This window comes from Eleutherodactylus coqui, chromosome 9 (genome assembly GCF_035609145.1).
Source record: "Eleutherodactylus coqui strain aEleCoq1 chromosome 9, aEleCoq1.hap1, whole genome shotgun sequence".
Taxonomy (NCBI): domain Eukaryota; kingdom Metazoa; phylum Chordata; class Amphibia; order Anura; family Eleutherodactylidae; genus Eleutherodactylus; species Eleutherodactylus coqui.
Genome location: NC_089845.1, coordinates 121,430,008 through 121,453,057, shown reverse-complemented (window position 1 = coordinate 121,453,057; position 23,050 = coordinate 121,430,008). Strand labels below are relative to the sequence as shown.

General features: G+C 41.8%; 1 protein-coding gene across 1 annotated transcript in view; it reads left to right on the top strand.

Annotated features, from left to right (window-relative positions):
* Positions 1 to 23,050, top strand: part of NECAB1 (N-terminal EF-hand calcium binding protein 1) — a 138,463-nt gene that overhangs the window by 48,974 nt on the left and 66,439 nt on the right. Inside the window, exons 4-5 of the mRNA XM_066578430.1 lie at positions 958 to 983; positions 12,964 to 13,061. Of these exons, the coding sequence (XP_066434527.1) occupies positions 958 to 983; positions 12,964 to 13,061 (124 nt within the window). The remainder of the gene's footprint in view (positions 1 to 957; positions 984 to 12,963; positions 13,062 to 23,050) is intronic.

Below are 23,050 nucleotides of genomic sequence, written 5' to 3'. Positions count from 1 at the left end.
CCTTCCGAACGTCTGTCACTACAGCCCCTTCCATCTTTTCTTTTGCTTTTCTTAGCACCAATTCCGGATAACCTCTCCGGCGGAACCTGTCACACATCTGTTGCAACCTTTCCTCCACTACCCCTTCATTCGCAATTCTTTTTACTCTCAAGAGTTGGCTGCCCGGTAAGGGGGGTTGTGGTTTTATGTAACATGCTTGACAAAGGCTGTTTGTAACGGCCGAAACGTTGCGTGATTACTGAGGATGGAATAAAGATTATAACACCTGTTTTACTGCACCTGAACGTTCCTGCTGCCATTTTTGGATAAAGTGTTGTGATTTTGGAAGATTTGGGTCCGTTTCCTGGTTAACGGCTGTGCAGGGAGAGCCTCCCCTTGGATAAGGGTTTGCTGTAGTGCTGCAGGCACTTATGTGTTGTTGGAGGTTACATACATTCACAGGCATTCTTCTTTCTGCCTCGCAATGTACATTACGTCACAGTTCACAGCCTAGAACGGAGTGCTGAGCTATTACAGAGACTGCTCATGCCGCTGTCTCTGCAAGAGATCAGCATTCCTTCCTAGCCAGTGAACGCTACGTCACAGGGACGTGACCTTCACTGACCTGCAGGAAGAGAATGCGAGGTTGTAGCAGCAAAACTGTAGTATGATTACTATATATGCACCAAATTTTTTACATTTTTGCGGGGGGTGATGGATGGCAGGGTGGGCACGACATATGCCTTGCGACTTCGTCTCCTGATCTTTTAAGACCCCACCTATGCCACTGAACACTAGCTGAGATATATATAATAAGGGCCTAGTTATGACATATTGGAAAGAACTTTCGTGAATATTTAGTGTTCAGCATCGCAACAATGGAAATCAGGATAAGATTGGACAATTGTGTTTTCATTTTTTTCTTGATGTTGTCATCTTCCTTTAATATATTTCTAACTGTGGACTATTTCTTTCCAGCAACCTGGACACAGAAGAGCTGTATGGTAAGATTATTTATGATTGTTTTACAAGAGTTATTCTGCAGTATTAAGAATTGTCTTATACTAATACTGTGTAATATACTGTTACTGGGCCTGTCTTATTTGCATAACCATTTCAATATGTTTTATTCGGATATACAGACATCATAGAAGGTGGTTTATATGTTAGATCTGAGAGCCACGGCTCCTGCTTTTCTGGACTCCTCACAGCAGTTATTATGTTGTTGTCCACTGAAAAGTCCATTATAATACAGTCCCCAGGTTGTGGTAGATGAAAATCTCAAACCCAGGAGCCCTGACAATGTGCCAACTCATTTTCTTCTTCAGGCTGCAACTCTATCTGCTGTGCCATCCAGCCCTTTGGACAGCTCCCCTGCATGACCTTAATCTTGTTCCCAGCTCCTCTAATGCAGTCCCCTGTCTTGGGTCCGCCCTGCTCTTGATAGACATACTATAAAAGCCCGGCCCTTCCACTGCATCATTGCGTGATTGTGTCTCCCAGCCCTTAGGAAAGCTCCACCTGCCTGCTCCTCTAAGACACACTGCTACGTCCGTTACCAACCTCTGTCATTCCTCTTACAATGTTACCTGCCTGTTCCATTTCTACTGCAACTGATACCTACCCGTTACCAACCTCTGGCTTCCTCTGACTATGCTATCTGTCTGCTCGGGTTACAAAACTGAGGCTCCAAACCAGAACCAGATCATGACACGCATAAAGATGATCTGTAGGGGTCAGAGAAGCCAGACCTGCAGCCTTTAACTGTGGCAGCTTCAGGCTACAAAGGAGTTGTTCAAGTGGGACAACCCCATTTAAAGCTACTCTACATTCCTAACAATAAGGCTAATTTACCAATAATGTCATACATACCTTTATTACGAGGTGGCATAATGAAAAAAAAGGGTCCACAATATCTAATCTGAGCGCCATATCAGGGCTTGAGTTGATTGGGGGTGTTGCTTAACTTTTAAAGTTTTGCACTATGAAGCATTGAACATTTTCCTTTTCCTTAAAGTGAACATGCCACTACATTCATGCTGCAGAATAAGTTGCCCTATACAAATAAAGATTATTATTTATTCATGCTTGTCAAAATCAGGACAGCAACCGACATTGTAGTTGTGTATGTTTTATTCTGAGACACTCTGGTATTTTAGAAAAACCATAGTTTAAAAAGCCTCTGGAAAGGGTGATAGGAGGGGTGGCAGCGGGACCCTTTTGGCTTTTTCCCATTCAGATCAACTAGATTGTGCTTCTATATAAAACCAGGAAGAGACCTGTCAGTCTAGGCTATCTGGGTGCGGAGAAGATGATAGTCTGTCATTTCTGTGACTCCTATCCCCATTCCCAATAGATTTTTAAAGTGACTTTTCTGAAACGCCAGAACTTAGAGTCATGAAAATAGTATGTCTGTGATAGTGACTGGTGTATAGTTTTACTTCTAGCAATTTCCCATTTGTGAGCAAAAGGAGGGAACTGAGTTAAGATGAATATCTTTTTTTTTTAATGGGCGCTACCTTTTTTATGTTCCACATCATCTCATCTCCATTAGGGCTGATAATTCTGTCCATTACTGAGAGACTCTTGATTTACTAGGAGTATACTCTGATGGACAGTACTGGTCATTGGTGACTGTGCCAATTCCATCTGGCTCTATTAATAAGGCTAGTGGGAATTCTCCTAAAGCCAGGTTTTGCACTACTGCTGTCCCTGCAGTATCGCTAGGGCTGTAGGGTATTCCCTTACTCAACATAAGAACTTGACCATTGTAATTTAGATGGGCATGCTGGTGCTTTAATTATGATCATTATGACTAAGGCTGCCTTGGCTATACTTATTGATGGTCGTGGGTCCTACTAGTCAGCCCTTTTGTGATTCTATGCAAGACCTACTTTGCAATAATATGATAGATCGATGGTAACTATTTAGGTTCCTGACGAAACGTCGTCATCAGACGTAGAAACGCGTCAAACCTTTGTGGAACGATATCTGTACCTCAATGGAATGATATCTGTTGGGAATCTACCCTAACTACTCTAGTTTGGTTAGTTGGGAATTTCCTATTCTATCGATACCCTAATGATACCACTTGTTATGTATTCAAGCAAGCATCTTCCAAGACAGTAGTTTAACTTGCGAAATCACAGAAAGTTCCTTTTGACCACTGGCTTGCTTCTCTTTGATAATTTTCAGCCAACTGATGTGATTTAATTCACACTATTCTTTCACACAATAAAGTCCTGTCCGCATTCTTATAATTCTGCTGATTAAGGCATATCAAGTATCTTGATTGATGTAGCAGGCTGCAGACCAGTGTTGGTTAGTTCTCCCTACTGGGCTCAACTGAGTCATATAGGGTCTAGTAAACAAGCCAGTGGATAACTCTCTATACTGCAGTTGGCTTTATCCAACAACCGAGTATTATAAGAGTGAGCGTGTGTGTTTTTTGTTATATGTTGGTCTGTTGTTACCAGCCCTTGTTTTAATTAGAGTCTAATAAAGAATCAATCTTTTAAATTGTCTATAACTGTGAAGGGCTTAATTAGGTGTTTCAGGACTAAACTATTGATGACCTATCCTCAGGAGTTGAAGGTCCGCCACTCAGGATCCCTGCCAATCACCTTATTTAGGATGGTGCGGCACTCCACTCAGCATTGGCTTCTTCTCAGTGATGTCACGTTCATTCGCAGCGTGGCCTGAGAGCAGCTCTGTTCCATTCCAGTGAATGAAATAGAGCTGCATTATTAGGCATAGCCACTATACAATGTACGATGCCGTTTACGGTTTGGACGGAAGTGACAACGGCACTCACTCGAGTGCTACTCTCACTTCAATCAGCTGATCGCCAGGAATCCGGAACGACGGACCCCTACTGATCAACAATTGATGAACATATCCTGAGGATAGGTCACCAATAGTTTAATGCTGGAAAACCCCTTTATGTGGCCAGGAGTGTAGGTAAATAACTCTGTCAAGGCTAGCAGTGTACTATTTCCAGTGGCTCTTCTCATGGTAATAGAGGGGGTCCAAAAGAGAAGACCCCCCTGTCTATAAATGAGAATGCCCTAATGGCAGGGATGTAGCTAGGAGAGCGCTGGTCACATTGATCAAACGTAAAAAAAAAATAACTTTTCTCAAATGTCTACAAACTTAGTGAATTGAGAATATAGTTCCTTGTGGTGATTTATTGTGCAACTGTTAACATAGAGTATGTATAGTTCTGTGGATATTTTTGTTAATTGTCTGTGGTTAAAAATGGTTCCGCCTCCAGAATTCTCTTCATTCAGTGCTCATTTGCATAAATTATAAACCTGTTACAAAGATACTGGGTCGTAAGTGAAACAGAAGCACTGAAGTCACTGCGGTATAATATCTCTGTGTTAGATTTATTTAACTTCACTGCGATCACTGATAATATCCACTGGACAGCATACATACTGGACCTCAAAGGACTGGACAGCATACATACTGGACCTCCAGGGACTGAACAGCATACATACTGGACCTCCAGGGACTGGACAGCATGCATACTGGACCTCCAGGGACTAGACAGCATACACACTGGACCTCCAGGGACTGGACAGCATACATACTGGACCTCCAGGGACTGAACAGCATACATACTGGACCTCCAGGGACTGGACAGCATGCATACTGGACCTCCAGGGACTAGACAGCATACACACTGGACCTCCAGGGACTGGACAGCATACATACTGGACCTCCAGGGACTAGACAGCATACACACTGGACCTCCAGGGACTGGACAGCATGCACACTGGACCTCCAGGGACTGGACAGCATGCACACTGGACCTCCAGGGACTGGACAGCATACACACTGGACCTCCAGGGACTGGACAGCATACACACTGGACCTCTAGGGACTGGACAGCATACACACTGGACCTCCAGGGACTGGACAGAAAAAACACTGGACCTCCAGGCACTGGACAGCATACACATTGGACCTCCAGGGACTGGACAGCATACATACTGGACCTCCAGGGACTAGACAGCATACACACTGGACCACCAGGGACTGGGCAGCATACATACTGGACCACCAGGGACTGGACAGCATACATACTGGATCCCCTAGGACTGGACAGTATATTACCCAATGGACCACCAGGGACTAGACATTTTATTACACATTAGATCATCTAGCCCTAGATAATATATTACACACTTGTTCACCAAGGACTGGACAGTAAATAACAGAGTGGACCAGCAGGAACTGGACAGTATATTACACACTGGACCACCAGAAGGACAAGATATTATACATGAGATCAACAGGCACTACACCATATATTACGCACTGGACTACCAGGGTTTGTACAGTATAATATATATCAGACTACAAGTGATTTAAACAGAAAACACTTCAATGTACCATACAGTACTGTAGCCTTCTCGGTGTTTATTTTGCCACCTAGGACCCAGTCACTTACCACTCGGCTCTATATTGCACACAGATTAGCATGGTATAATCCCCCCTTTGCACTTTAGGCTGCCTGTCCACAGGCGCTTTTGCATTGCATTCCCCGTGGCGATAATCCGGCCACGGGGAATGCAGTGCATGCTTTTCATAGCTTTGCTATGGATAGCGCAGCCCCCCTGTCCACGAGCGGAGAATCATAGCGATTCTCCGATCGCGGGCAGCAAATCGCAGCATGCTGCGAATTGCCGAGATTCTCTGCAGTGAGCCTATCTGTCAGATAGGCTGACCGCAGAGATCAGTCTGATGGCTCCTGCTTCTGGGCTGAGATCTGTTGCGGGATTTCGCAACGCCCGTGAACAGGCAGCCTAACATTGGGTCCAGAAAGTCTTTCACTGTTTTTACATTTTGTTATGTGTGGCCTTGTGCACTCAATGCCCTATGTTGACAAAGTGCTACCAGAATGGTAGAAATCTTTAGCATATAATTTTAAATGAAAAACTAGCATTTTGCATTGACATAAGTATTGACACCCTGTACTTAGTACTTTAGTTGAAGCACCTTTGGTAGCGATGTCACCCGCTATTCTTCTCGGGTATGATGCCACAAGGTTTGCACACCTGGATTTTTGGATTTTCTGCCATTCTTCTCTGCAGATGCTCTCACGCCCTGTCAGGTGGGATGGATCTGTGGACAGCCATTTTCAGGTCTCTCCAAATATGTGTGATTGGGTTGAAGTCAGGGCTCTGGTTCGGTCACTCCAGGACATTTGGAGAGTTGTCGTTAAACCACTCCTGTGTTATCTTGGCTGTGTGCTTAGGGGTCATTGTTTTATTGGAAGGTGAACCTTCTGCCCAGTCTGAGGTCCCTTCGATCAGATGTTCATTAAGAATATCTCTGTACTTTGCTCCATTCACTTTTCTATCAACTTTGACCGGTCTCCCTGTCCCAGCCGCTGAAAAACACCCCCACAGCATGATTCTGCCACCACCATGCTTCGCTGAAGAATCATAGACTCGTAGAGTTGGAAGGGACCTTCATGGTCATCGGGTCCAACCCCCTGCTCAGTGCAGAATTCACTAAATCATCCCAGACCGATATTTGTCCAGCCTTTGTTTGAACACTTCCATTGAAGGAGAACTCACCACCTCCCGTGGCAGCCTGTTCCACTCATTCATCACCCTCACTGTCTAACATCTAATCTGTGTCTCCTCCCTTTCAGTTTCATCCCATTGCTTCTAGTCTTTCCTTGTACAAATGAGAATAGGGCTGATCCCTCTGCACTGTGACAGCCATGGGATTGTCAGCAATACTTCCAACAAGACAACACACCTTTTCACAAATCTAATGCTGTTTTACATTGGCTTGAGGGTATGAATGTTCCACAACTAGACTGACCTGCACAGAGTCCCGACCTGAACCCTACTAAACATGAATGTTGGCTCAGGAAATATGAACATCTTCTCTGATAAAATTTGACAGATGTTTGCAGGATGAATTGAGGGAAATACCAGCTGAAGAGTATTAGGCATCAGTAGAAAGTATGCCACGGAGAGTATTCAGTGTCATTATGGCCAATGGAGGGCCCGTTAAGTATTAACATATGTAAATGAATACAACTTTTGATTCATGCTTAGGTGTCCAATTACTTTTGGGAGAATAGTGTAAGACCCATTGATCAAGTGATCATCATACAAAAAAGGAGATAGGAGAAATTGGCAATGCACATATGTGTCCTTGCTACTGATCGCATTATAGCATGTAGGGCTTTTGATTTACAAGGGACTCCTCTTAGAGTGTGAGGCACATGCTCATTTGCATTTTGCTATTCACAAGAGTCTGCGGATGTTGTTTAAACATCCAAGATAGTCAGTCTGTCACAATCAAACCCCAGAGCATACCTAGCTAGCTGTTTAGTTTGTCCAGAATACAGAATACATAAACTACATGGAAAGTATTAGTCAAAATGAGTCACAATGTGCGCCACAAAAGTATTCACAGCCTTATGGCATTTGGGGGCAAAACTGTGTTTCTTTCCTTCTACAGTACAAGCAATACAGTCTCGGATTAATTAACTTCTTATGAAATGGTTTTTATATTTTCCCTTAAATAAGACAATCAGAATGTAATCCTCCCACCAATAATCATAATGTTGATGCAAAGGAAATGATTTTCTCTTAGATACTTTCTATTGGGGCTCGAATGGATATTCCCACCTGAGACATTATGCATAAACATATGCATATATATTCCATATACTGAATCTCAGATATAGAGCGCCAGTGATTTCCAAGACACCATCCAAGTTTGTCTGACAAGTGCTGATTACATAGTAGTTTATTTGCCCAGAAATAATCTGCTACCTACCAGGGTCTAATTTATAGGTCCTGATGAACTGCTGGCTAAAACACAGCAGGGAAACGCGTCGAGCTGATCCATCTTCGGGCTTATTTGAATTTGATACCCATAAAATACAACAATCTCTGGGCTATTATGTGTTGTCTCTGATCAAATTATTAGTAGTTAGATTCCCCAAAGAGAGATCCCAGACCATCAATCTCTCCAACCAACAACCAAATAAGATCTATTTGGAGACTATACAGTCACAACACAATAATTTATAAAATATATAAAATCATCTGTCAAACGACGGTGGCTGTTTCTCAGCCTATATTCCCTTGTCTTAAGTTTTGTGGTTGTCTGTTGGCCCATATATATGTTTTTAAGGATCTTAATAAAGTTTAAATATTTTAGTCTATATCTGTGAAGGGCTAAAGACCCCCTGCTGATCAGCTGATTGAAGAGGCTGCAGTACTCTGGATAGCGCAGTGGCCTCTTCTCAGACCTGTGCTATCGCGTTCATTGGTCACATGGCCCGAGAGCAGCTCAGTTCCATTCAAGTGAATACAAAGCATAGCCACTATATGATGTATGACACTGTGCCTGGTATGGGCTAAAGGGAAAACAATGCTTACCCAAGCGCCACTGTCATTTTAATCAACCGATCGGTGGGGATCAACTATTGATTACCTATCCTGAAAGCTCCTTTAACTAAGATTATGAATATGCAACAGACCAATGGTCCTCATAATAGAAACAGAATGATAATAGATTATTTGCTAAATTATATGGTGAGCTCACTTTCTGCCATTTATCATGTGGATATTACAAAATAAAATCCCGCCAAGGTGAAATCATTAGAATCTATTTCAGAAACAAAAGGAAGTAACATATTAAGGCAAGTAGCATGTAAATCAGCTCAGTAAACTGTGCATTCTTGGAAGCACAAATAGTTATTTTTAGTTCTTTTGTGCAAATGTCTAATTGCTCTTCAGATCACTTGAATAGAAAGAAAACTTTTAAAGTATGTTGTAAAGTCTTCCAATAGCTCTGCAGACTTGGCAGCCCAAATCAGATGTGATATAAGGCCTAAGTAATTTGGCAGGCAGCAGCTAATCTTCAAGTACTAAAGATCTATTTTTGCTACTTTGTTGAACAGTAGTAATTAGTGATCCATGTAATAGAAGAGGAACACGTTAAAGCTGGATTTTGGTGTGAGCAAATAAAGCTTATTCCTTGTGTTATAGTAAATTGTGCAAATTTCTAATGTAATTGGAGGGGGGGGGGGGGATTTATATACATTTATAAAAAAAAATTCTTAGCCAGTTTCTCACTTAACAATGTCACAAGATTTGGAGCAAGGCTTGCTTGCACAAAACGTTTGTGAGTTTTGGCAATCTGCTCCGCCATCCGTCACTTTTCCGGAAAGGTGTTGTGGCTTGTTGGGTGAGGGTATGGCCGCCCCAACCTGACACATTTATATATATAATTTACACTAGCAACTGATGTAAATGATACCAGAGCTGTGCACTAGGTCCGACCTGGCGTACAATTTTACGTAGGTGCATAAAGGTGCATAGAAGCGTGCGCCTCTACATAGATTAGGCACATTGTGCCCTGGAGGAACTTAATATCAGGAGCGGCATTTGAAATGTCGGAATGCCGTCTTAATAAATTTCCCCTATAGTTGATATATTTTTGACATTTTTTTATATTTCTAGAGATGTGACGTCACTTTGCAAACCAACCAGCTACTGGGGAGAGATGGCTACAAATTTAGTGGCTTTTTAAAAAGTCTCAATTCTTAAATCCGTCTAAAAACCACACTCCACTCAAACATTGCCCTTTCTCTAGAAACTTTTGAAAAGTGGAGTGAGAGGTGTAACATCTGTTCTTGTTCACACAAATCCATGGTATTAAATTAAAAAAAAGGCACATCTAATGGCAGACTGCATAAATGTGCCCCTTTTTGTATAAATTCCTTTGATGCTTTGAGATATCTGCTTATTTTTGTTGAATGGGAACCTTAAGGCCTCATGTCCACTGGCAAAATCGAATTGCGGATTACGCTGTGGAATCTGCATTCGATTTTGCCCATAGGGATCCATTAGCCATCCGCGGGCAATTAAATTGTCATTTGCACCCGCGAATGGCATTTTAATGGATTTGCGTTTTCTCCCGCACGTGAGAGAAAACGCAGCATGCTCCATTTTCTGCGGGTCTCCCGCAGGCTTCCATAGAAGCCTATGGAAGCCGTCCGGTCCCGCGGTACACCCGCAGCTGAATTTCTGCTCTCCGGCGTGGGAGAGCAGGAGAGCAGGAGCTCAGAGGGAAAAAGAGTGCACGGTGCATGCGCGCGGCACCCTGCTGGCGTGCCGAGCGCATCCGTCGGGCACAGAGAAAGAGGATCCGGCCGCGACAGACAGGAACCCGCAGCGTCCGGACAGGTAAGAAAAATTTCTTTTTTAGGCCTTATGTCCCCGGGAAAGGAGGGTCCCGCTGTGGGATTCTGCATGGAGAATCCGCGCGGGCCCGAATTTCCTAGTGGACATGAGGCCTAAAGCCGTGTTCACACAGACAGTAAACACTGCAGAATTTCCACTTGCAGAATAGCAGTGGAAATTCCACAGCATTTACAGTACTAGGCAGGTGACGGAGATTTCAGAAATCTTTTTCACATGGTGGTGAAATGTTCTGCGACGAATCCGCAGCATTTAAAAAAAAAAACACGATGGAGTCTAAATCCGCAGTATGTCTATTTATGCTGCAAAATAAGGGCTCGGTCACATGGGCGTTTTGTCGCACGATTTTTTGTGCGCATAACTAATGCGTTCAAAACATCGTGTAACCAAAGCTGGGTTCACGGTGGAAAAACGCTGCTAGCAGCGTTTATCCGCACAAAAGAGCTTGTTCACACGGGCGTTTTGAAGCTCAAAAAGAACGCTGCCCACTATCCTATTTAAAATCCCCGCCTGCTGAATGGGCTGCCTGTGATTAGCTGAGCAATGTGACCAATCAGAGGCAGCTCTCAGCTATTGAATGAAAGCTGAGAGCTGCCTCTGATTGGTCCCTGCGCTCAGCTAATGAATTCATGAATGGGTGAGTGCTGCCTCTGATTGGTCACAGGGGTTTAATATACACACAACACTGATATATTGCAGAATGCAGTTACATGCGTTCTGCGAATTGTTGTGTCCTATAATTTTCGCTGCATGCGTTTCTGCGCATGTAAAATTCGCACATGTGACCGCTCCCATTGAAAGGCATTGGGTCTCTATAGATGTGGATTGCAAACGCAACTGTCAGACGCGTGTACAAACGCCCGTGTGACCGAGCCCTAATGCTGCAGAATTCAACCCTTGAAATACAAGGGTTGATTTCTGCAGCTGTTCCACGAGTAAAACACAGACAACTCCGCACCATATAGGATTTGGCCACGGCGGATTTCTTGCGGATTTGCTGCAGGTACTCCACTGCGAAATGCCCACAGACATTTCACGATTTGTGAAGCCGGCCTTATTTTCAGAGGTTGAATATCTATCTTAGTGAGGTGATGGACATACAGGTGCACGGCTCATTCAAGGAGCTCTGATAACGGTACTGCAATGAGCTGTGCATCAATGCAATCATCACAAGACTAAGAGCTTCTGAAAGTAAGCAATGAAAGTTTCAATTGAATACAACAAGCAGAGATTTCGAGAACCATGAATAATAATTGATACATAAATTATATAAAAAATGGTATAACATTTGTTATTGCATAATTAATATATTTTATTTCCTGAGACCCAAATCAAAATACTAACGACGACCTGTCTGTCTGTGTGTGAGTAGTGAGTGGGTTTGTGAGTGACTTGCATGCTCTGCTCCTGATCATATGACGATGACTTCATCAAAGGTCTTTCATCCCCAGTGAGGAAGTTACATGCTCCGCCCCTGATCATTAGTATTCCACAGCAACTAAGGTTGCAGGGGGTTTGTAATCCACCCATAATCTGCACAAGGATGCAGGACCTTTGATGACATTACTGTCATGTGATCAGGGGTTAGAGCATGTAAGTCATTCACTCGGGATGAGCGTCACCATCATGTGATTAGGGGCAGAGCATGTAAGTCATTCACTCAGGATGAGCATCACCGTCATGTGATCAGGGGCGGAGCATGTAGGTCATTCACTCAGGATGAGCATCACAGTCATGTGATCAGGGGCAGAGCATGATGGTGACATTATCAAAGGTCCTTCATCTCCACTGCTGTGCTGCTTCTCATCCCTGTTGTATGGGATGAACAATTCATGTAGCAGAGCTGTGTGTGACGTGTATGTAGCAGAGCTGTGTGGCGCATTGCACCATCAGAAACACTGGTACTATAATTTTGAAATAATTACTAGTATCCTTGTAAAGTGGATCCGTCTGCTCTTCTGACATGTCTGCTATAGAAGATATTTGGATTCCCCATGAAATATCAATGCTCTAGCATCTTTTCTTGGAATTCTGTCTTGTGCTGTTCCTCTGTAATTTTCCTAGAAATTTGTAAATACATTGACAACTTTGTATCACTATTTGTCTTGCTGATATGGTGTCTCAAAGTGTGACAATGACAGCACTCACTGGATAGTGTCACATTGACAAGAGGAATGGTAACACCAAGTTGTCAAACGGGGAGTGTTGAGCAAAGTGAAACAAACAAACCCTATTTCGGATCAAACTTTGCTAAAAGTTTGGTTTGTCTGGGCTGAATCTACTCCTCCTCTTCCTTGCTCAGTGGTTAGCACTGTTGCCTTCCATCACTGGGCTCCTACATTCAAATCTGATCAAGCACAACATCTACATGGCTTTCTACAATCATTCATACAAACTACATGTAGTTGTTGTTCGTCCTTGATCAGATTTGGACCTAGGATCCCAGTCCTGCATGACAACAGTGCTAACCACTGAGAGAAGGGGAAACGTTTTATTGCTAGTAGACCGCTTTAGACACCAGTTTTAGGGGTACAGGTGAAGTTTTGTTTCGGTTCGAACTAATTCAGATGGAACTGAACCCCTTCCTGAAACTGGACGAACCCGTCGAACTTTTTGGAATTTGGCTCAATACATGGTCATATGGTTGTTGTAGACCAGTTTAAACCAGATGACATCTATGACCTGGAATACGAAAAAGAACTGTGTCAAATATATATAATGCTTTCTCTTGTTGCAGATTATTTCTCCCAACACTTAGGAGAATATGAAAGCGTTCTTGCAGCTCTGGAGGACCTGAATCTTTCAATATTAAAGGCTATGGACAAAACAAAACAAGTAAGGCTCTAATATATAACTAGCAGTATATAAAGAAATTGTAAAATATATTTATATTGGAACCTGTTTACTAGACAATGGACGGTATTAAAGTTACAATCATACTGTTATCCCCTAGGAGTTCTAACCTTTCTGATAAACATATGTCTCTTCTGGATTCCCTAATTCAAAGATACATACTCGTATAATAAGCCTATTAAGCATTTCAAGACAAGACAATTTTTTGTTATTCATTTTCAATTTTTTTGTCCCTGCCTTAAGTTTTTTTTATTTTTTTCTTCGACATAGCTGTATGGGGGCTTGTTTCTTGTGGGTCAAGTAGTATTTTTTTAATGGGACAATTTAAATGGAACCTGTCATCAACTATAAGCACCATAAACTAAGTTATGCCTTTTATAGCTTAAGTGATGTGGAGTCTGCGCAGCTGTGTCTCGTACTCACCCAACCCCCCATTTGTGCGGTGTCCCCCGGCAAAGTCAGCTTGAGCACAGCAAGCGTCACTCTTTATAATAAGAATAGGTTTGTGCTATACATATAAAGATTATTAATATTTTCAAAAAGTTGTGCGCACGCACTCCCATTCATCACTATAGGTTTCCCTTCCTTCTAATTTACTGTCCGCTGCCTGTTATAAAGTGATGCCCATCTCTAGTAACACAGATAACAAGACAGGTAATAGGAAGTGGAGGAGGTGGCAATTCATGCTGCCCATAGAAGTCTAAGAAAAGGGGAGGAAAGGGGGAAGATGGAGAGAAGCAGAAACTCACACAAACATGGCTGCAATAGTCAATGGTGAGTTATCTGCAGTGTTACAGCTACGCTGCTCAGTACTGCTGTACACTGTCCTCCATGATGCTGTCATTGTGTGCTGCTGAGAGTTTGCTGTTTTTTCTATGTGCCATTCTTAGAAGGCATCATAGCAGCTAGTCTCCTCCCACCAGCTTGGAGAAGACTGAGAATTACAGATACAGCCCACACGGGAAAAATAATGATAAATGCCGGATAAAATCATACAATTTCCAAAAATAGTGTTATACCTCCATGTACACAAATGGCAGCTTATTCTGAAAAGTCATCTAAGACATGAAGTATACTTTAAATAGGAACATATTGGCTAAATCGTGAATATGTGATAATAGGTACCTGAGGTTTAAACTGGGACTCCCTCAATAGATGGTGGGAAATGTATACTTTCATCCTGCTTTAGAAACGTGAATTCTTCAGATACAGTGTGATATCATCTAATTGCCTGACAACTATAACATTTCCTACAAAAAAGTGCCTACTCCTGAAATCAATGTTGAAACATTATAAAGGAATACTAAATATTTTGCAGTGCAAATATTAAGATCCTCGAAAACTGTTAAGTCAGTTGTTTCTACCTTTTGCAATAAAGCAAATTTTATTCTTCCATTCACGTCCTTCATTGTGTGGAGAGAATCACAAAGTTCTAATTTAAATGTATTCAATATCCAGCTAAAAATAACCCGTCTTGTCATGTGTTTGGAGAAATCTTATAATTACAAAGTAAGTTGGATACAGTTCTGTAAAGTAATTCAGACGTTAATTATAGAGAAGGAGTCTCTACAGAGCTGATAACCTGATACAGCAAATATCCTGCTGGCTGGGAGGAAGATAATACCACTTCTTAATAATAAAACTGCTTGTATTAAATGAGAAAATAGCAACCAAATATCTTGTACTTGACCTCTCCAGCAGCTTTACATAATCTTCCAGATGATAGAACAGGACATTGCAGGGCTAGGCGATGGCTGATGATGGAAAAGGACATTGCAGGGCTAGGTGATGGCTGATGATAGAACAGGACATTGCAGGGCTAAGCGATGGCTGATGATAGAAGAGGAGATTACAGGGCTAGGTGATGGCTGATAGAACAGGACAATGCAGGGCTAGGCAATGGCTGATGAAAGAAAAGGACATTGTAGGGCTAGGCGATGGCTGATGAAATAAGAGGACATTGTATGGCTGGGCAATGGCTCATCATAGAACAAGACATTGCAGGGCTAGAAGATGGCTGATGAAAGAAGAGGACATTGGAGGGCTAGGCAATGGCTGATGAAAGAAGAGGACATTGCAGGGCTAGGCGATGGCTGATGAAAGAACAGGACATTGCAGGGCTAGGCGATGGCTGATGAAAGAACAGGACATTGCAGGGCTCAGCGATGGTTGATGATAGAACAGGACATTGCAGGGCTCAGCGATGGTTGATGATAGAACAGGTCATTGCACGGCTAGGCGATGGCTGATAATAGAACAAGACATTATTGGAAAAAACTCACCACTCTGTTATTGAGATCCCCCAGCCAGTAAAATGGCTCTTTCTTTGCTGTATACACCCTGGTTGTCTGGAATATGTAATTTTAATAGCACACTACATATGTCACAGATGACCTATTAGGTCAGAGAGCCCAGATATAATAGAAGGGGCGACCACTATCCTATGAAATATAGTACATTTTTTTAGTTTGAATATATAATTACATCTCATTTTCCCATTCATATTTAGTCAGCATATGAGCAGAGATTCAGTACTTGCTAATTACTTTTTCTCAAAGCTTTCAAAATGGCAATTTTCTCTTTATTGTAGTCATAGTTAAACCCAGTAAGTGTATTTAAAGAGACTCTGTCACCATCTTTTTGTAGCCTTCACTGAGAGCAGCACAAGGTAGTGCCTGATACACTGATTTCAGTGATACGTCTGTTGGATGCATGTGTGTAGTAGTTTGGAGAAACTTTCATCTTCTTAATAGTCCTTGGAATTAGTGAGCTGCAGCGAGCCCCCCCCCCAACCCCCCACCCTCCAGCCACTGATTGGCAGCTTACTCTCTAAGCACAGTAACAGGAAGACAGCTTTCAATTAGTGGATGGAGGATGAGGCGGGTGGGTCTAACCTAGCTGCAGCTAGATTATTGAGGGCTACTAGTAATTATTAGGATTTTATAGTATCAGTGTTTTTGGTGGCACAATGCACCACACAGCTGTGGTACATGGTACATCCATTATAATCCCCACAATTCACACTTACAGCTCAGCTACATCGTACATCCATTATGATCCTCACACATCACAGATACAGCTCTACTACATATATTTTAATTGCCACACATTACACACACAGCTCTGCTACTTGGTACATCCATTATGATCCCCACACATCACACACGCAGCTCTACTACATCCATTTTGATTACCACACAAGACAAACACAACTTGGCTCCTCCCACGGCAGTGACGTCACCGCAGGTCCTTCAGCTCACCGGATCTCTGTGGTGCTGGTAGGTCAGTGTCTTCTCTCAGGACTGCTGAGTTGTGACTGAGATAATAACGGCTTAGTTGTATACTCATTTTGTTATTTTTGTCCTCCCCATTCCAAGAGCTCCAACTGTGTTGTTCTTTTGTTGGTCAGGCTCTGTGATTTATATATCCTGTAGGACCCGCGATGACGTCACCAGGGACGGAGCATGAGAAGAACCCACATACAGTACTTTGAACGAAACTGCACAATCGCTCCTCCCTCAGTAGTGACGTCACCACAGGTCCTTCAGCTAGCTGGATCTCTGTGGTGGAGGTAGGTTGGTGTCTTCTGTCAGGACTGCCGAGTTATGTGCGAGATAATAACGGCTTAGTTGTATTCTCATTTTGTTATTTTTGTCCTCCCCTTCCAAGAGCCCTAATTTTGTTGTTCTTCTGCTGGTCAGGCTCTGTGTTTTATATATAACTGTAAGATCTACGATGAAGTTATCAGAGGGTGGAGTGATGATGTCACTAGGGTGGAGCCTGAGAATCACCCTCACACAACCACACATACATACGGACAAGTGGTCATTAGTAGTTTGACTTCCTGTAGTCCTCTATGTATGTCCTGTTACTGATAAAATGCAAGTTTCTCCCAAACAGTCTCACAGATTACACTTCAGACATATCACTATAATCAAGGTGACAGGCATTACCTTATGCTGCGCTCAGAGGGGGATGCAAAAAGATAGTCACAGATCTTCCTTAAAAGGAGTCTGTCAGCTCCCACATACTGTCCAATCTGCAGGCATGATGTTATAGAGCAGGAGGAGCTGAGATGATTGATAGATAGTTTTACGGGGAAATACAGTATAACTTGTATTTAATTCATTTATATCTCTGCACATTCAAATGGGCAGAGCTAGCAGTGATTGACATCCCCCCCCCCCCCCCATATGTACACTCATGCACAGATAGCTGTCAATCACTGATCGGACCACTCATTGGATCACTCAGTTCAGAATGAGCAAAGGTTTAAGTGTATAATATAAAAGTTGTAATGAATCTTTCTATATATCAATCTGCTCAGCTTATCCTGCTGTATGACATGCTGCCCGTAGTTTAGACAGCATGCTTGAGCTGACAGGCTTTTTTAAGTGTCTTTTGGAATGTACACTTTATAAATCCTAATCACAGTACAATCTCTATTATTTCTGCCAGTAGCTATATCATTTTGGATATGTCCATAATAAAAGTATCAAGTCTCTCTTTGGGAAAAAATACTGGAATGTATAGACTTTGTATCATCATACAAACATAGTATATGTTAGGGCATAAAAAATATGTCCGTAAAGTTCAGCCCATATCCCGCCACCCCTCACCAACCCAATGTGGATCCAGAGGGAAAAAAATCCGATCAAGGCAGAAGCCAATTTTCCTCATTTAACAGGAAAAAATTCCTTCCCGACTCCAAAGCCTGGTAATTGAAATAATCCCTGGATCACCAACCCTTCTGAATTATTGACTACAACATTTAATATTTTACAGTCAAGGAAGTTGTCCAGGCTCCTCTTGTACTCTTATCGAATTTGCCATCACCATGTTCTCAGGCAGAGAGCTCCATAGCTTCACTGCTCTAACAGTAAAGAACCCCTTTCTATGTTGGTGTAGAAACCTTCTTTCCCCTAGACATAGAGGGTGCTCCCTTGTTATATCACAGTCCTTGGTATAAACAAATCATGGGTGAGATCTCCATATTGTCCTTTCCCGTGTCAGTTTTGAGCAGTGGTTTCCCATTTAGTGTTTTTAGAGTAATCACTTAATTTAGGTGATACTCAACATTATGGTAGCCTTATCAATCAGGTCCGCCTAATTATTTGTCGATGCATCAGAGAAGAAAATGTCAAACAGTCAAGATGGTGTCTCAAGCTTATCTTCTGAAGCACATTTATTAAGTACATCTTATATAGTGAACTTGTCAGGAGCTGATCACGAGCTCGCCTCACATGCTCAGCATCTAATCAAATTATAATAAGCATTTCACATCGAATCATAATAAAGTTATAGTAGGCGCACATTAATAAGAATTTCATAGATAATTTCTTGTCAGTGATGCGAGAAGATGAAGCCTTAAAAGGGTCTGTTTAGTAATAATGCCAGTACATCTGCAGTACGTGATTTCATTCATCTAGTTCAAAAGAACAGTTGACTATGTGAACACCCCTTTATGTTTTAGTGTCCCCCCCTCCCCTCTTACCTGTGTCATTCCCCTTGGCCAAATATTACCCTACTTACTTAAATAACCCCTTTTCTCTTTCTTTTCTATACTTATACTCTCCAGCCCCCATATTTTGCCCCTCCCTGGTTGTTGACCAATGATAACTAGGATTTATGATTTCTATGAGCAAATAGCTTGAATATTTGGGTGAAGGAGTAGAGGACAACACATTTCGCTTCCTGGTGGCGATGGACCTTTGAAGCAGAGTCATCTCTGCAGACTAGGGTAAACTGCACTGTGTGCACATCGCTGGTGGAGACAGGTTGATATTGGGCCATAGGGTCTTGCCCCATTCTGTTGATTTATGTACAGTACTGTATTTCATTCATTGAGGCGCTTTTTCTATACAAGGTCCTGCGAGACCTGAGTTGTTTACTTGTTTATTTTGGGAAAATTCTATTAAAAGAAAGATTGAACACAAAAGAGGAATTTATTATTAGAAATAGTATTCAACTACTGGGAACCCACTGCTTTGTGAAAGGAGACAAAATAGCTGAAGGAATAATGTGCTTTTAACCCTTTCCAATCCCTTGTCTGACATTTTCCTACATTCTGACTGAAGCTTGTACAGCTCCAATGTCAGAAGACGTCCGACAGGGTATTCTTACCGTCTATTGCCAGCCACCCCGCTGTCGGAGCCTCTCTGGGTGCAAACACATTGGCTTTAGCCAGCAGATGGCACTGCTGTATGACAGCAAAAAGAGAAAACCTCTTAGGAAACCTTGAATCCAAAATTGGATTGGAAAGGGGTAAACCATTAATTACTTAGTTTGATAGTGTGTAATGGTGACATGTATTTCCTCTGCCCATGTGCATAACCTTACTTATTAGTGTTAAACCTCATTTGCCACTTTTCTGCCCCCAACTTATCCAGATCCTCTTACAACCACATTCTGTGCTCTCTTGTGTTAATTACTTTACATAGTTTTGTGTCATCGCTCACACCGTGTCCCATCCCCATTGGGGCTCAGAGTGTCAATCCCAAAGTATCTTTCTGTTTCTGTGGTATGGGAAGAAAGCTGAAATACCTTGGAGGAAATCCACACAAATACAGGGAAAATAAACAAATGCAGATGTTGCTCTTGATTGGATTTGAGCTCAGGACTGCAGTGCTACAAGGCAACAGTGCTAACCACTGAGCCACCATGCTGCCCAATAACCTTAAAATAAATGTGCATTATTGGACATCCTTTTTTTTTGTTCCAAATTCTGTGCTGATTAATTTCTTAATAAATATTTAAAGTGGTCAGAGCTCAATTTTTCTGACACAAATCTCCTCTGTGTAGGTATTAAAGGATAACATTCCTCTAGCCCCTTGAGTGGCACGCCCGGAAAACTTCCGGGGATGAGCTCCACTGCTCATAGCGACATAGCCCGGAAGATTTCCGGGCTATGTATCACTATGGGAGCTGCAGAGCACAATGCCACAAGCTGTAACATTGTGCTCTGCCTGCACAGACCCACACAGAGCAGCGCAAGGGCTTTGAAAAACCAGCAGAAGGTATTGCCGACATGTCGGCAACCTCCTGCTTTGTTTACAAGTTGCCATAGAGACCATCGGCTTGTCAGAAGCAAGGGGATGGTCTCTGTGGCAGGGAGAGCTGGTTGTTAGCTGTCAGAGGACAGCTAGGTACTAGCTCTTACAGCAGAGATCAGAGAAAACCTCCGATCTCTGCTGTGTTAACCCTTCACATGCTGCAGTCTATGTGACTGCAGCATGTAAAGGGCTGTCACTGCAGCATGTAAAGGGCTGTCACCATCGGACCCCCGGAATGTGATCAGGGGTCTTGATGGGTCCCTGTGGAAGTCCCCTAAAGGGACAAAAAAATAAAAAAAAATAAAAAAAAAAAAAAGTAAAAAAATTATAAAAAAAACACTTGTCTCTCTTTACTTTGTAAAAAATCAAAAATACAATCACACATGTGGTATCCGTGCGTCGTAATGACCCAGAGAAGGAAGTTAATACATTATTTAACCCCTTAATGACATGGCCCCTTTTTTTCTTTTTTCCCCATTTCTTTTTTTCCTCCCCCCTGTTTAAAAAATCACAACTTGTCCCGCAAAAAACAAGCCCTCATATGGCCATGTCAATGGAAAAATGAAAAAGTTATGGCTCTTGAGACGCAACTACAAAACTAGTTGAAATTCAATGATTAGACCATTTTAAAAAACCTGCCCTGGTGGGCACGACAGGGTGGTAGGAAACCCGCCACTCAAGGGGTTAAAGGGCGCTAAGGAGCTTACGGCATATTGTCAATATAGTGAATAATAAAACAGTACATAGTAAGATCCCTTCGGTAGCAACTGAAGACAGAATGTTAGATTTTGTGGAGGAGATTTGGCGCTTTGTGTCAGATGTAAGGCGTCAGGCGTCTTTATGTAAAGATGTATTAAAACACTGACCAGCACAGAATTGTGAATATATGAATGACATATAAATGATGAATAACCTATATACTGTGTTGTGAAATTCACTTTAAAGTAGGTGTAAACCTGGTCGGGAGGGGTTGGAGACATTTGCAGTACACATCAATTCTCCCCAGTATTCCCTGTTAAATAATATTGATTGCAGCAATGTGACTTTTTGACTACCCCTTTTGTTACCTCTTTTACTTTGTATCTTCCTTCCTCCTCACTTCTATTATGAGGCTCTTCATATGAGCACAGTGGGTATTCCTCATTCACCGCACTATTAATATAACCTGTTATCTTGCAGCTGCAGCTGTTGTTCCATGAGAATAATTATATTTTCACATACCTACAATATTGTACAACAGCCAGAGATCACCCGCTCCCAATTGTTAGAGCAGGAGCGCAGCTGTCAGTAGACCGCTGAACTCTAGCTCTTTCCAGCACCGGACTCTCATTCTGGCCTTAGACTACGTGCCATATTTTTATGGCAGCCTAGCTTAGAGTGAATGTGTCATCAAAAAATTGCCTATTATATAAATCACACTTTTTGTGTTAAACATATTTTTAAAGAATTTTCTGTTTTTTTTTTTATTTTTGGTCATAATCTGCATTTTTTTTAAACTCCTACATTTTTCACACTGGCCACAAAGCTTAATAGAAGGCTGACACTTCCTGATCTGTAGAGAAAGCTTTGCAGCCGTCATCTCACTAACATCACAGGCAGGATTACACTGCGAGGTAACATCCGATACAAAAAGTCTACACATCCCCATTAAAATGCCAGGTTTCCATCATGTTAAAAATCCGACAAAGATGAATTATTTCTGATTTATTTCCACCGTCAGTGTGGCCCGTTATCTGTACAATGCCATTGGAAAACTAAATGAAATCTTTTAGGCTTGAAAAATAAAAATAACAAAAGTAAAATAATGTGGTTGCATAAGTGTTCACACCCTCTTATATTTGGGGATGTGGTTGTCTTGAGAATTAGCCAATCACATTTAAACTCATCATAAATAGTTACCAGCACTCCGCTGCTATGATTTACAGGGATTATGATTTACCCCGTATAAAGTTCAGCTGTTCTAGGAGGATTTTCCTTGCATTTTCTTAGTTGCATTTTTCAGCAAAAGCCGTAAAGCTCTTACAACACATCAAAGGGATCTGATTCTGCAAAGGTATCAGTTAGAAGAAGGGAACTAAAAACTTCCCAAGGCATTACATATATCATGGAAGACAGTGAAGACTATCATCAAGAAGTGGATTACATTTGGCATAACAGTGATATTACGAAGAACTGGACATCTCTTCATGAAAAGACCAGAAGAAAATTGGTCCTGGAGGCTACCAAGAGGCCTACAGCAACATTAACCCCTTCATGACATGGCCTATTTTGGCGTTGAGGACCAAGCGATTTTTTGGTATTTTTCCATCTCCATTTTTCAAAAGCCATAACTTTTTTATTTTTCCGTGGACGCGGCCGTATAAGGGCTTGTTTTTTGCGTGGCGAACTGTAGTTTTTATCGATGCCAATTTTGGGTACATAGACTATATTGTAAATGTTTTTTTTTTTTTTAATGATAGCAGAGAGAGAAAACGCATCAATTCTGCCATAGATTTTTTTATTTTTTTTTTACACCGTTAATCATGCAGCATAAATGAGACTTTCCATTTTTTCTGCAGACCGGTACGGTTACAACGATACCAAAATTCTAACATTTTTTTTAGGTTTTCCCACTTTTCTGCAATAAAAACCCTTTTTTTTGGAAATCTTTTTTCTATTCTAAATTGCTGCATTCAAAGTCACGTAACTTTTTTATTTTTTGATGTACAGAGCTCTATGAGGGCTTATTTTTTGCGAGACGAGCTGTAGATTTTATTGGTACCATTTTGGCGTACATACGACTTTTTTGATCACTTTTATTGCGTTTTTAGTGAGGCAAAATGCTAAAAATGAGCATTTTGCCTCAGTTTTTTAGCTTTTTTTTTAGCGTTTTTTTCGGTGCACAGTCAAAAGCATGTGCAACTTATTGTACGCGTTGTT